Genomic DNA, 14,000 nt, shown 5'->3' with positions numbered 1-14,000 from the left:
CTCTGTGCCGCTGCACTGTCAATCAATCAACGCAAACGTGAATCCGCATATACATTTCATTACTGACCTTCGCCCTCCCTTTGCGGAACCGCGGCATGCATCTTGTGCTCTTGTGTTCCGGCATATCTCTGTCTCAGCGCAATATTGCTAGTGAAAAGGAGCTCAAAGCTTACTTGGGCTTCCGTAAACGCTTTTAACCAGGACCATCTTCTCAACCCATGATTCACTTAGTGCCAATAAGTGATTTATTGTGTCGAAAAAGCCCTATTCTTTCCATAGGAGAAGTCCCTGGTCTTGGCATTGTACATGCGCTGATGGTCGAGTGATTTCAAATGGTCTCTTTTGCACCATTCTGGTGCCAACGGCAGCTGGATCCTGATGGTTTCATGACGTCCGCTCTCTGGCCCGTATCATTCGATCCAAGTCGATAGATTCTTCAGCTTTCCTCTGCCGCCGCCAATCTGGCCGTGCACAATATCGATTCCTTTGATCAAGAGCCTTAGCGCTCGGCTTTGTGGTCCACCTCATGAGGAGCCGTAATAAGTTTCGTTGTGGGTGGTATCGTGGATCTCTTCCATCGTATAAGGGTGCGGTCAGGAATTAGCGGCGCAAAGGCCAAATAGCTTTCTGGACAACTGCAGGGATGACTTCAGGATTGGGTTTGTGATCTCGTAGGGTGGTATGGGGACCTCCGTCTCGCCGATGCTGACGCGATGTTTTTGATCCGACTCAGAGCGTCGTAGGTAACATCTGTATGTGAATACTGCGCGACATAGTAGTCTCGTGGAACCAGCAGCCCTCCTCTTTCCCCTAGCTCAGTACTGCTGCAGAAGCGAGTTGCGATTTACGAGCCTATGTTGAGGGGGTTAATGCACAACAGTGTATATGCGGTATGGCAACAGGAAGAGAGCCGGTGGAGCTCAATGGCCGCGTTACAGGTCAAGAAGGCGTTTATGGGAATTGTCGAATTGAGAGGCATTCCTTTGTCTGTTGACATATGTCTAAAATGGGAATAGACTCGGCTGGCCCCGCGCCAAGGGATCGGAAATCACGCGCGACAAAAGACCACATTAACTCTTTCAACAGCGCTTTCACTCCCGTGAACGAGAAATCTTCAATCATTCTTGCATCATGTCGGATGTCGCGCTGAAAATCCAAGGCATGGAAGAAGTGCTTAAGAAGCTTGTGATTCTAGTGGACACTCATGCGTCTTCTGGCAGGCGCCCATCCAAACCGCGCAAGCGACGTCAATCGTACTGGACTGAGATCCGGTCCATGATCAGTGAGCTGGCAACAAGTGTCCAAAATCTCAAAGAAAAGGTGGAAGGCTCAGTCATTGCTACGAGTCAGAACGGAATTGCCGGGGCTGGTGACCACAACGCTACTCTGGAAGCTCGACTACCCACATCAGCTCAATCGCCACATGAAAGGCTGCAAGTAGACCAGAACCCTTCAGACACTCAACAGGGGCCTCAAAATGGTGAATCGATTGCGGTAGATCCCAGCGCTAAGGCCGACCATCAGACAAAGTCTACATCACAGCTTAGCGAGTCGGCCACGGACGAGAATCACGCGCACTTGACTATTCCTGATCATTTTCGCGCCGGCCTTACCACTGCTGACCAAAGCGCCGAAGTTTCATGGCCCAGAGAAGATGCTGCAGCGAGTGTGGCAGTCCCACATTGTTCACGCCCTCCCGTTACCTCTACTCCTTCTCAGCCCGACTACTCTACGCCCGCCCTTTCTCAAACTCCTCGCAATTATGACATCACTATCCCTCACCGCAAGGAGCACGGCGTCATTGTGTTGATGCCCTTAAACATGGATCAGTGTCGCGATACGCCGTTTCTTTTCTCTCAGGCCGAGGCACTGGGGGCGCGCGAAACGGGAGTCTTTAAGTACGTACTACCCGACGATTTTGAACCAGGTACACACGCTGTATCTAGCATTACGACGCGCATATCTAGTTTCGAGTCTCGTCTCGGGCCGGACAACATCTTTCGTATTTCGCGGACTGAGGATCCCGGAACGTTGCATATCAGCAATGCCACTTTCGCACCTATGGAGCCCGACGAACTCGCCGAGATGGTGGAACGTCGCCTTACCGATCCTGAGGCGATGAGCAAGATACGATACTGTACGGATCTGCCGGCTCGGACTGCCGAAGATCGGCGACTGCTGAGTTTACCGGCAGAGTCCCCCATCTGGCCTCTGAAGGACAATCTGTTGGATCGCACCAAGTACAGCGTGCCCGGGCTCCATTGGCCGTATGGATACGTATCGAGTGATGACGGATCGCTCTTCGTCATACATCATGAGGACGGGAACCTACCATCTTTGAATGCCCTACACTGTGGACGGGAGAAACTCTGGTATGTGGTGGCTCGGAAAGATGGCTCCCTCATCGAAAACGAAGTGAAACAGGGGAAATGTGCGCAGAAAGTACGTCACGCTTCCCGCTGGATTCCGCGGTCCAAGCTCAAAGCCATGGGTGCTTCCTTTGTCACCTTTGTCCAACGTACGCGAGAGGTGGTCGTGGTGTGGGGAGATAGCTACCACCAAGGTGGTACCGTTGGCCCTACCGTTGCCGAGGCCGTCAACTATGGCAGCCCCAACTGGAGCATCGAAGGTTACTCCGCATGTAGCCCAAATTGCGACGGATTCCCTATTCCCAGTACCTTTTTGGAGTTCCGCGATCCAAGTGAACCACAGCGCGAGCAAGAGGCTGAAAGTGCACCAGAAGCGCACGACTTACCGGTGTCTGGAAGACGTCAGCGTCAAGTTAGAAACGGTCCTAGTCAGGCCGGAGAAGCAGTGAATATAGGCCACTTAGTGGCTAGGAGCCTTCGGAAGAGGCGTAGAGACCAGTCACCCACGCGGATGGCGAGTGGGAAAAGGTCTCGGAGTACGCAGAGTTCAGCCGACACGATGATGATCGCTAATCACAATATCTGGTATGCTCCGATCTCTCAAATGGCGAAAGCCATCTGCAGCAGAGCCGCCATCAAGCAATTTTTCGAGATTGTCCGCGGTCGTCGGGATCTTGAACCTACGGCGTTGCGAATGTATCCCGGGAAAGACGTGTCGCGAAGCCATAATCCGACTCAGATGCTCCAGAATGACATAGCGGCTATCAATGTGTTCTCCAAAAAGGGCGCCTTTCACGACTTCCTTATCCGACTATATCAAGCCCGTCTTGCTCAACATGCCGAGGAGGTGAAGCGAAGCCGCGAAAAGGAAACTGGGCAAAGCCGCGAGAGGATTCCGAAAGGCGGTATTCAAAAGATCCTTCAGGGTAGGGAAATGGACCCACGTCAGTTCTACCACCATCGAGAGAGGGGCGCGAAGTGGCGAACGTACTCCGAAATGTTTCCCGGGATTCTGGCCTTTCTCCTCTTTCAGACACAAGCATTTGAGTTTTCTTCGACGGATTGGGTCCTTCTCAAAGACACCGATTTTGACTCTTTACGTCGTCACCTCGACACGAAACAGATCTCTGCTCTCTGCTCTGCCGGGCAGAAGTTTGAGGCTTCACTCAACCTCACTGCGGACGACGTCGAGTTTGCTGGGGAGAGTGTGTCGCTGGATAAGGTCTCAGTGGAAGATCTATTTTTCTATTTGGAACCCGTTCCAACAATCGACGAGAATGAGTTCCTGGAGAATGAGTACCCGAATTGGCGGAGACCAAAGTATTGGCCGGAGGACTATCCTTGGCCGGTTGACCCTACATATATCCCTCCCAGCGAAAGGCAGTGCGACTTATGTGATGAGAGCAAGTGCGACTGCGTCAATCGTCGCCCTGAGATACTGCCCCGTATCCGAATATACCCGGACAAAGGTCGAGGTCTGCAAGCTGTTGCAAAGGAAGCCGGTCATATTGCCTATCTCAAGGGTACACATCTAGGGTATTTGACAGGCAAATTAGTGCCTCCCGATACGTACAAAAACGGGAAGTGTTATGCGATGTTTAGGGAAGATCTCGACGAGCACCCGGAGGTCGCCCAGATCAACTGCGGTGAGAGAAGCAATATCTACGGTTATATGAATCATGACTGCGTACCAACAGCCAAACTCCAGGGTCAGAGGGTGTCAGGAAGGTATCGGGTCTCCGTTGTCGCTACACGAGACGTTCGTGATGCAGAAGAACTCACGATCAATTACGGCAATGGGTTTTGGGGAGAAGGAAAACAGTGTCCCTGTCCAAAATGTCATGCACGTGCCATAACTACGCCGGCGTAGTTATGGCACGTGACACCTAAGGCTTACCGATGATTTACCGGAGCCCTTACTTCTATTCTGTCACCATATTTGCAAGAAAGCTCTGGTCGAAATGTAGGCCTGTTAGTCCATAGAGAGTGCACTGTCTCAATACTATCACCGAGTACAAGGATCTCTATTGTGCTCTTCCCCGGAACGACAAAACTCGTGCCGAGTGCTCAGTGCTATCGGCCCTGTCAACCAGACACCTGATTGCGGTCGTGACGACTACAGGTTAGCAAGAGCTTAGATTACGAGAGGAGTGGTTCATACTCTATTTTTGCTGTTGCTCAGAGTCTCTCCGCAATTGTTCCAGTTGTGTCATTGAATCTTTCCTCTGTTGTTCCAACGGCTCGTTGCAGGTTTTGAATCATGGTCTGTAACTCTGCATGTAACCCACTAGATTTACGGGGCTTTCTGAAGATTTCGTCCTGAGACTCAGGAGTACTGGCATCGTCTTGCGAACTCAGTGCACTCGTCGTCAAAACTTGCACTTGGCTCAAGCGTCTGGGTATCAGGATCTGGCAGCTGATCGATGACGGTCTTGAGCTGCTCAAGCAGTGGTAGGGCAAAGTATTGACAGACATTGAGTGTAAATTGGTAACATTTCCATTTTTCTTTTCCTTTTCCGTCTGCAACGTTGAGTTTCTTGATTGTGTCGCGCCAGTAAACCGTATTACCACCATCAATTTCGGGATAATGGACGTAGAGATGTGCACTGTTATCGTCATGTGAAATCAAAAATCCAAGAGCCTTCCGGTGGATGTCGGATGAACGATTCGCTCTACGGTAAAGGTCCACAATACCTCGGAGCGCGATAGTCATGCTGTGAGCGTTAGGTCGATCGGCCAAATCGAGCCCTTGTTTGCCGCACTTGACTTCGCTGGTCAGGAAGGGGAAATAGATATCTTCCCGTGCGGTGTAGTACGATTTCTCGGTGGGTTCGAATTGAGCTTCCTCCGTTGTATTTCCGTAAAGTTGGACCACTTGAAGCCGTACGTATGGTCCGGCTGTGGACGTGGTTCATAGAAAGGGATCGCTTTGACCCAGAGGTCATTATGACCTTCGATGAGGCCGTTGAATTCTTCTCGCCCACTAATGTAGAGGTTCTCGGCGGATGGTACAATGAGAGGGCGTAGGTCGAGGCAGACTCGAGCCTCGGATCGTCCTCGTAAGAGTGAGTGGCACATCACACAGCCTTAAATCGGTTGAGGCTGGCTCTAGCCATAACCTTCCCGTTGCCTGACCGGTCGTAGGCTTCATCCAGACCTGCAAAGCCTAGCCTATGTACCTCTGCCGCAAGGAACTTTTAGGCGCTAACGAAAGAGCTCGAACTGGGAGGGGTTTGACACGGTGGTCGGCCATCTGCGGCTTTCCCAGCCATGCCAGCTCCCCAACAAGTTGCGATAGGGATTTGTACGGGCTTTCGTCCAGGCAACCGTGAAACTGAGGTGTATGAGGTGCAAGGATCGTGGTCGCATAATCACTGTCGCTCTCCGTCACCGACTCGCCCGTACCAATTGCTGGCCGAAAAACTAACTTCAGCAAGCTACTAATTACGTGCCACTACCCGGACGGAGAGGCATTGCAAGGAAAGCCACGTGCGGGACAACGCATCTTGGTACCTCAGGGTGATACCTTAATCAGCTTCGCTGGGGAGTTGCCGATTATGTGCGAACCTCGAGCGCTTTAAGACTGTAAGACTTTACTGCAACCTTATACTATAGGAGGTAGATGGTCTTACCGTCCTCTATCTATATGCGCACAACTATTCGGCGATACCGTCAACCACAGGGCTAGGGAGGTAATCAAGGCCATCGAGGTCCTAGTTAAAGATGAATGTTGGATGACCAGCAATTGTTTAGAAGGGGTGGATAAGCGTGGACAAGCCAATAGAATTTCTGTATCCGGTCGGCTTGGTGGTCTGCAGGCTTATCAACCCCTCATTTTGTAGCGACGAATCAAGATGCGCCACGATGGATGTGATCAATTCAGCAGGCAGCTTTCAGATCCGAAGGATGCCTACTGACATACTGCCCGAGAAGAACTTCTCGTGTAACGCGGCCGCATTAATTAAAGTTGCTTTCGGTCGTATCTTGACAGTCTCTTCTACGATATCTCTTTAATCGGCCACAACACTCTTATCGCTGTCATACTACTCACGCTAATCGACTCATAGCTATGGCTTCTTCCCAAGATCAGCATATAAACACCATAGAAGCGACTATCAAGCGGCATTTCCTCGGCCTCGCAAAAATGCAACAGGGACACCCTCTACCTATCCAAACGAACAATAATACAATTATTCAATGTCCCATGCCTAGTGGGGGGGGGGTTTACAGTACGCCCGTTTCATTATCGAGGGGTATATCAACAGCTTTCCTCAACATATACAGAGCGCCGGACATGGGGAATGGAAAATCGCACGGATTATGTCAGACGACAAGAAAGACTTTCGCATCCTCGTGTATCGCTGTGATGCTTTTGATTCTGATGAAAAGGCGAAAGATTACGCTATATCGCCAGAAAATTCGCTGCAGCATATTCAATATGCCGACGATGAGCTTTAAGATGATGAGTAGCATATCCTACGCTAGAGATCTTAGGGTAAATGGGATTCTCTACTCTTCTCCACTATACTCCGCCAACTTCGTTCCTTCCTCATCCAAATTTTCGTAGTTATCATAACATGTATCCCCCATTCTACTCATGTCGCCGACCTAGGCCGAGACGTCAGTGAACCCATTGTAGTATGCGCCATAACGCCGCCGGGCGGCATTATACTAGCAAAAATTCAGACTACTTGAGGCCGTAATCGGTTTCAGCTAACTGCCATCATAGAGTTAATATCGAAGCGAAGAATGAATCTACGGACACGTCAACTACTTAAGCCAGTAAATTACGGGCTATACCCGGAGACGCACTATCGTAGGACGTACGTATCATTACCCGGAGGTGTACTACCGTAAATGGGCTAGTCACGTACATTGTTTTGCTCGTATCCAGGACGTAATCAATTTCGACTCTGCTCTCGTCTAAGTGAGCCTGTCTAGGAGGCTCTATATCGGGTAGCTTAAGTGTTGGCCTTGCGTTTGCCACCTTTTTTGGTCCCGGCACTACCGAGCAGCCGCCGGATATGCAGATGTTGCTGCAACGTTGCTGCCAAACATGCCTGCTGGCAGACAGGCGATAGCAACATTGTGTTTCCCTGTGCGCCCAAGCTCGTAGGAATTATCGTCGTGATCATCCTACTTGAGGCCTTCGTGCCTTTCGTCCAGTATTACCATTAGGCGGTTAGTTCGACGGAGAGCGCGGCAAAGACGGCGCCTAGTCATTCAGGCCGAGCGCTGTAAGGCTCTAGAGTGTAGATTACAAAGGCTCGAAGGCAGTGAAAGGCCATCTAAGGTTGTGGAAGGGCCAGGAGGGTATGTGCCCACAGCTTTCGAAGGCTAGGCGGCGCATTCCGACCTCGCTAATCCGTGGTGTGCGGAGTACGGAACTGCCGGAGCGAGGCGTGTAGTTTCATTGCCGAACTGCTTTTCGGTACAGTATTGGTGTGGTACTAGGAAAACAATAACACGGATCTGTCGCTTAGTCATGCTCAGATTAGAGGATAGAATCTTACATATTAGCAAGGGGGAGGGTAGTTTCGGGTCAGACTGTAACATAACTGCTGTATACATGATCTATCGAGCTCTATTTCCCTGTCTATTTCAGTTCATATTATTGGTCGCCCGTATTATAGCACTGTGCGGTAGCTGATGACAAAGGATCATGGAGCGGTTGACCAGAGAGACACGTTGATGGTCCCTGTTAGGTACAATGACGGCGAAGACAAACGAAATGGTGGTGAAACAGGATGGTCAACCATCATTATGTAAGGTACTGCTTTACACCAGAAAGATTATTAGGTACACGTACTGCATGCTTCCGAGACCCCTCGAATTCTGTAGCAGAAAGTGTCAAAAAGACCCACCGAATCGGCATGGCTCCTTCTGATATTGGACAAGTCCTAAACTAGTAATATACTTCAATGGCTTCACAGGGGCGTAAGGATCATGGATTTCATCTACCAGCATTTCTTAGAGCCGCCTCACCAACACAACTTAGATGACCTGGGTGAAGTTATCATAAAGCCATCACTCTGCGAGAATACCTTGCACACAGAGTTAAGACATTCCTATCAGGCGGTTTATGTGTCTACTTCCATTGCACTTGCATCACTGAAAAGACAGAGAACATTGTACCAGGAGTGGGCCACTCTGCAGGTTGGGCCTGGGCCCAATCATGCAATCATCGCCAAATATGCCAAGTTCAACGCGTCAAGGAGAGTAAAAGCTGAAATTTTCTACTTTGACAATGAAGCCATGCCTGACTGGCGGCGCAAAGCATTCTTCCTGCAATCTCAACTGGATCATCCATGCCTAACACAGGCTTGGCTTGATACCGAGACACTTGACGCTTGGTTAAAGGTCGTGAGGGATATCGTTAACAAATGGTGCGAGGAGTCTCAGCAGCTAAAAGACAGACTTGTCGTTCCAATCGAGGAAAGCGCTTTGGGAAAGACAATGGTGGCGGATGAATCGCGGAAGCAATGAGGACAAGTGATGGCAACAAATACATGTATAATGCTCTGCGTTATTGACTGCCTTGATCATGTGCTCTACCCACGAGTTCATGAGATTTTGCTTGTCATGCATCAGACATTCTTGATGGAACTTGGGACCACTCATTCCTGCTATTGCTGACTCCTCCTATCTGGACTCCCAGAGGCTGAAAGGGACATGTTCCCACTGCGGAAACTTTTCGATCCTTGGAAATTAATGGATTCAGGCCTGATCGAGAAGCCACCATCAAATTGCCAAACGAGCACTAAGTCCTACGTACACCCGAGGAAGAGTAGAGGAGAGGATTTCGTAGGCTAGAGAGATGACGAAAGAGAATCTTCTATCATCCGCTTCTCGTTCTCCTCTACGAAGCACTCTGCGTATCATTGGCAAATCGGAGACACCTAGTACGTGAAAGGCTGCGAAACTCCATTTGGCTTCCGTGCCGTGCGTGATATCACTGTTCCTCAGAGAATCGCCTTCCATCAAAACGTCACCACTAGGTCGATGGAATGGATTTTTTCAGCATTACACCTGAGAACGCGATTATATTGCTGGCTTAAGCTGGTGAGTTTCTTCTTGCTCAACTCAACACCTTAGGTAGCCAGGGGAAACCACCCAAACTCCAAGATCTCTGGTATTCATTGGCTGCTGAAGACCCTTATTCACCTCCCTGCTGAACGCGTCGCCAAAGGTTTGCTTGAGAGCACATTGCTTTTGGCCCTGATCAAACAGCACTGTGAAGACTGCCATTCGTCGTTTTGTACCAGTCTCAACAACTAAATTGCCGACCCTCCACCGACCAGTATCGTCAAACTTTGTGGTGTCCTTGAAAATAGCAGACCTGATGGACTCTGGTTCTCACTGAGGTCAATCTCGGATGTAACATCGTCGTAAGGGAATGCGTAACCTCGGCCACCCACTTCGAATTGGTGTACTAGCTTACTATACCAATTTGTTGTGTTGCTTCCTAAATAGTAGGACGAGGACCTAGGACCGTCAGGCTGCATGTTTCCATTATCTGCGAGGAGTGTCGAACGGTTAAATGCCGCACAAAGACGAGGAATAATTGATTTGAGTAGGTCGCTAGTAGATGGGGAGATGGCGAAAGGACCAGTGCTGCAGCTGAAGATATCCTTTGAAGACGGCCTAGTCAAACTGGCGCTGTCTCCGGTGCCGATATCATTCAAGCAAACAAGCAAGTCGTCCTCAACCATGCAGGAGATGTTGCCCAGCTCGCTGGACTGAGTGTTGATGACTAGCGTTTCGACAGAATATCTCGACCAGACTTCATCCACATGGCAGGTCCAGTAGTCGGAGAATGCGTTAGTCTGCAGTTGGATGTAGCTGTTCGGAGAGAGCACACGAACAAAGTTGTCTTGGGAGCCTTGGATACAGAGATCTCTCCAAGGGTAACCGTCGATCGAGCTTTGAATTCCAAGACCATCGCAGATCCCCTGTATCGCGCCTCCTTGCAAGCCTCCCAGCTGTGACGTGGACCAACCATTCTCGTTATCTGAACTTTTCAACGATATGCCCAGGGCCAGCCCGACGAAGTCAACGTTGCTAATATCAACCCATATACCACCAGCCTTAGAGTATGTGAATTCTACAAATCCCCATTGTGTGTCTGTGTTGGAGTTATCGGTAGCAGATGGCTCGACTAACGACACACCCCCGGCAGCGCTCTTAATACAAGCAAAAGTAAGGTCTCCTTCAGCGACCCAAACCCTTCCAGCGGTGATATCGGTCGGAAGCGTAATGTCTGTTGTCTGATTGCCAGTTTGAAGGGGAATTGTGATGAGATCTGATGGGATCACCGTCGGAACAGAAGAGCCATCGGTTGTTGCATAGTACCATTGTCCGTTAGACTGTAAGACAACTGGGTTATTGTTCGGATCACTTCCTGTGATATATACGTTGACAAGGTTGACGTCTCCGAGGTTGTTGACGAACCAAATGCGAAATGCATCAGAGTCCGTTAACTCCTTCCCCTTAGAGGTAGTGTTGACCGAAGTAATACTAGCCGTGGTTTGGTTAGATCAAAGTCCCCTTGCATCACGGTGATGTGAGTGTTGTGCTGAGGCCAAATAGCGTCGTACCTGTTTAGATAACGAGGCCCATGTCCAGGAAAAGCGACATATAAGGCGATGAGAACTGACAGAGAGGTCAAGAATCTAGTATTACGAGGTACCATATTTTGGGAGGTTGTTTTGGTCTAAGATCATGCAGCACCGGAGGGGAACTCAGCAAAGGTATTACTGTATTTGAGAAGCGGGAGAAACACCACATGTCTCAATGTGCAAAGATAGAAGTGTTGTGAAGATTGCCTCAATTTCAGGCGATTCTTGTGCAAGCCTACAGAAAGGGTGGCTCAGAGATGGTGGAAGTAACCTCCTCCGCTTCACGCTCCCTCGAAAATGATAGTCCATGGTTCCTGCTCTCAACCATGAAATTCGACAGTCGAAGGCAACGGAAGAAGCACTGCCCACTACCTCTCTGGGAGGTTCTAATGCAGCATAATCCGGCCATGACTTTATGTGAGAATTCCTCTAAAAGTAATAGCTCTTGACGCGTACTCACAGCATCACGGTACTGGATGTGCCAAATTCCCCAGCTCCTCGAGAAATTTTTCAAAGATGTTCGGATGTCAGCATAGTTCTGAACAACGAAGACATGGTGTTGAGAATGCATCGCGCCGAACGACATACAGATGATCGCCTTAGGTACCATTTCACGGAAGTGGCTAGCATCCGAAATTACAGCCGCGATGCCGCCTGCCACATGGTCAAGAGTGTGTTATTAGACTACGCGTTACAGTACCATGCCTACATCCCATCCTGAAAGAAACCTTCCAGAGGGTTGCTGAGTTGGATCACTTGAGAGAGAGAGGAGCGTAGCGCAAGCAGGACCTCATGGATGCATAACCGTCCACACAGAGCATTGGCGACAGCCCGGGCCCCGGAGAGACAGATCCTCATCAACGACAGAGCATTAATACGGGAATATCCTTCAATGCCGACAATCTGACCTTAGCTCCAGATATTTCTCCTTCCACTGGTACAGTATCCCACACCTTATTTGATGCCTTCCCAGTCATCCAGATCAATTGCACAAGAGTGCAAGCCGCTGTCTATGGAGGAAGCGTTCCTGCTCGAGGCTATTTGCTACATTACAAAGCTGGGGTGTCACGGGGCCTTGGCAGGGCCGCTTGGAGCCGTGGCTGTGCCGGTTGGGTTTGTCGTTGCACATTACGTGAATGACAGGTTGTTCCAACGGACTTCCTTATACGGGAAATAAATGTATAAGCAACCCTGGTACTCATGGCACGACAGCAACGTCAGATAACGTCAGCAACATCAACCGCGGCCTAAAGTCAAGTCCTGGCGGGCAACGAGCGAATGTCGGAGCACTTAACAGGCACCCGTTACATGTTCATCAACGGCACCTCTTCGCCATTACCTTCTTGGAACATCCTTGGATGCCATGCAGGTCATTCTTCTGACTCGTTCGCCACGCTACCCCATTCTGCTGACCCAAGACGGTCAGGTCCCGCTCGAGCATCAGGACTGGTTCTGCAAACGGCGCCGCAAGTTGGCAATCGACTGATGACAATCTCCTGGCAAGACACGGATCGAGCAGCACTTTGCCGCGCAGGATTGCGCAAGTTGGCAATAGCATGTAGAAAATCTCCTGGCAAAACACAGATGAAGCAGCATTTTGCCAGGCCGCACTGCGCAAGTTGGCGACCGCATGCAGAGAGACTCTCCTGGCAAAGCACAGATTGAGCAACCCTTTGCCGCGCAGGATAGCGCGCAATGGCCAACTGAGGCGCTGGCATCGACCACATGCGCTGCAGAATCTGCGCCCATGGCCAACCGAAGAGGGATTTGGCAACACAGACTGTTCCCTGCAAGATCTGGCAACATCATATGGCGCACAGGCGATCGATTGCAAAGGGATCTGGCAGCATGGACTGTTCTTGTCTTGTTTTGCAAAACCATGCAAAGCCTTTGCTGCTGGAAATACTGATGAGGGAGAATGTCGTTGCAAGTTTCTGCGGCAAAGAACGCCGGGAAGGCAATCAGTTATTGAGATCTTTGGCGGCGTTGACTGTTCCTGCGAGTTCCTGGGGTAAGGAACGGCGCGCAGGCGATTGATTCTTGATGGCTCCGATGACAAGGCCTATTTGGGCACAACCTTACAGCACAAGATGGCACAAGTTGGTGACCAACTGAAGAGCATCTGCCGGCAAGTCACAGATAAAACAGCACTTTGCATCGCAGGATAGGGTAAGTTGGCGATCAACTGAAGAGAACCTGCTAGCGACACACAGATCGAGTAACACCTTGCCACAGGATAGCGCGCCCTCACAATCAGTTGAAGAGAATGAATCCTCTGGCAAACAAGTGTTGATGGAGAAAGGCTTGCGCAGACAGACAATTAACTAAAGAGATATCACTGCCGCCAACAACGAGAGAATCCTACAACTGCGCGCTGGCAATCAAGTGAATAGAGATCCTGCTGCAACGCCCGCCACGCGCTCGCAACCAACTCAAGAGAATCTTGCCGCAATGGGCGCGAGAATTTCCACCACAACACACACCAGGCGCCAGTAACTATCTAAAGAGGAGGAATTCTCTTGCAAAGTGCCATTTGCCACGGAAACTACGCGAGTGAGGGCACAGGCTGGGCACTGTTGTGGACAGTATAGCCTACGCCCATAACGAACATTAGAGAGATTCCTGCTGCAAAACTGGAGAGATTCTGCAAGTGCGCGCTGATGACGAATTGAAAGAGATTGCTGCTGTCAAGGACAAGAGAACCTGCAAGATTCGGCGGCCATCACTGGCGTAGTGGCGATCGAGCAAAGAGAGACTCGGCGGCATCATACCGTTCCTGTAACATCTGGCGGCTGAGATTCACCTGTTAGCGATCGAGCAAAGAGAGATTCAACCTAGCTCACCTCACTTTTACCTCTAACTCATCCCACTCTTCACTCTCAATCTGACAGATATCTCTTCCTACGGTGGCCTCTTCACCCTCTTTCCTTTCACCACCACCTTACAGGCCCCTCTCTCTCCTCCTCCTGACCTTCTTTACTCTTTTTCTTCTCTCAACACTATCCTCCTTCTC

The 14,000-nt window shown here is 50.1% G+C and overlaps 2 protein-coding genes across 2 annotated transcripts; both read left to right on the top strand.

Moving 5' to 3' along the window:
• The first annotated feature begins 1,127 nt into the window (after positions 1-1,127).
• Positions 1,128-4,517, top strand: PV07_10513 (uncharacterized protein). Its single transcript, XM_016397848.1, has one exon. It carries the CDS (start codon positions 1,132-1,134, stop codon positions 4,237-4,239), a length of 3,108 nt encoding a protein of 1,035 aa, XP_016245039.1. The 5' UTR covers positions 1,128-1,131; the 3' UTR covers positions 4,240-4,517.
• Positions 4,518-8,315: 3,798 nt separating this feature from the next.
• On the top strand, positions 8,316-8,855 carry PV07_10512 (uncharacterized protein; the record flags this gene model as incomplete). The annotated part of the gene is made up of 1 exon (XM_016397847.1): positions 8,316-8,855. One exon carries the CDS (start codon positions 8,316-8,318, stop codon positions 8,853-8,855), a length of 540 nt encoding a protein of 179 aa, XP_016245038.1.
• Positions 8,856-14,000: the final 5,145 nt, after the last annotated feature.

Source organism: Cladophialophora immunda, assembly GCF_000835495.1.
Source record: "Cladophialophora immunda strain CBS 83496 unplaced genomic scaffold supercont1.6, whole genome shotgun sequence".
Classification (NCBI taxonomy): Eukaryota; Fungi; Ascomycota; class Eurotiomycetes; order Chaetothyriales; family Herpotrichiellaceae; genus Cladophialophora; species Cladophialophora immunda.
This window is presented reverse-complemented; position numbering and strand designations above follow the sequence as displayed.

What these genes read in the sequence shown, in the direction of transcription:
- PV07_10513 (XM_016397848.1), top strand. Translation starts at nt 1,132, where the DNA reads ATGTCGGATGTCGCGCTGAAAATCCAAGGCATGGAAGAAGTGCTTAAG.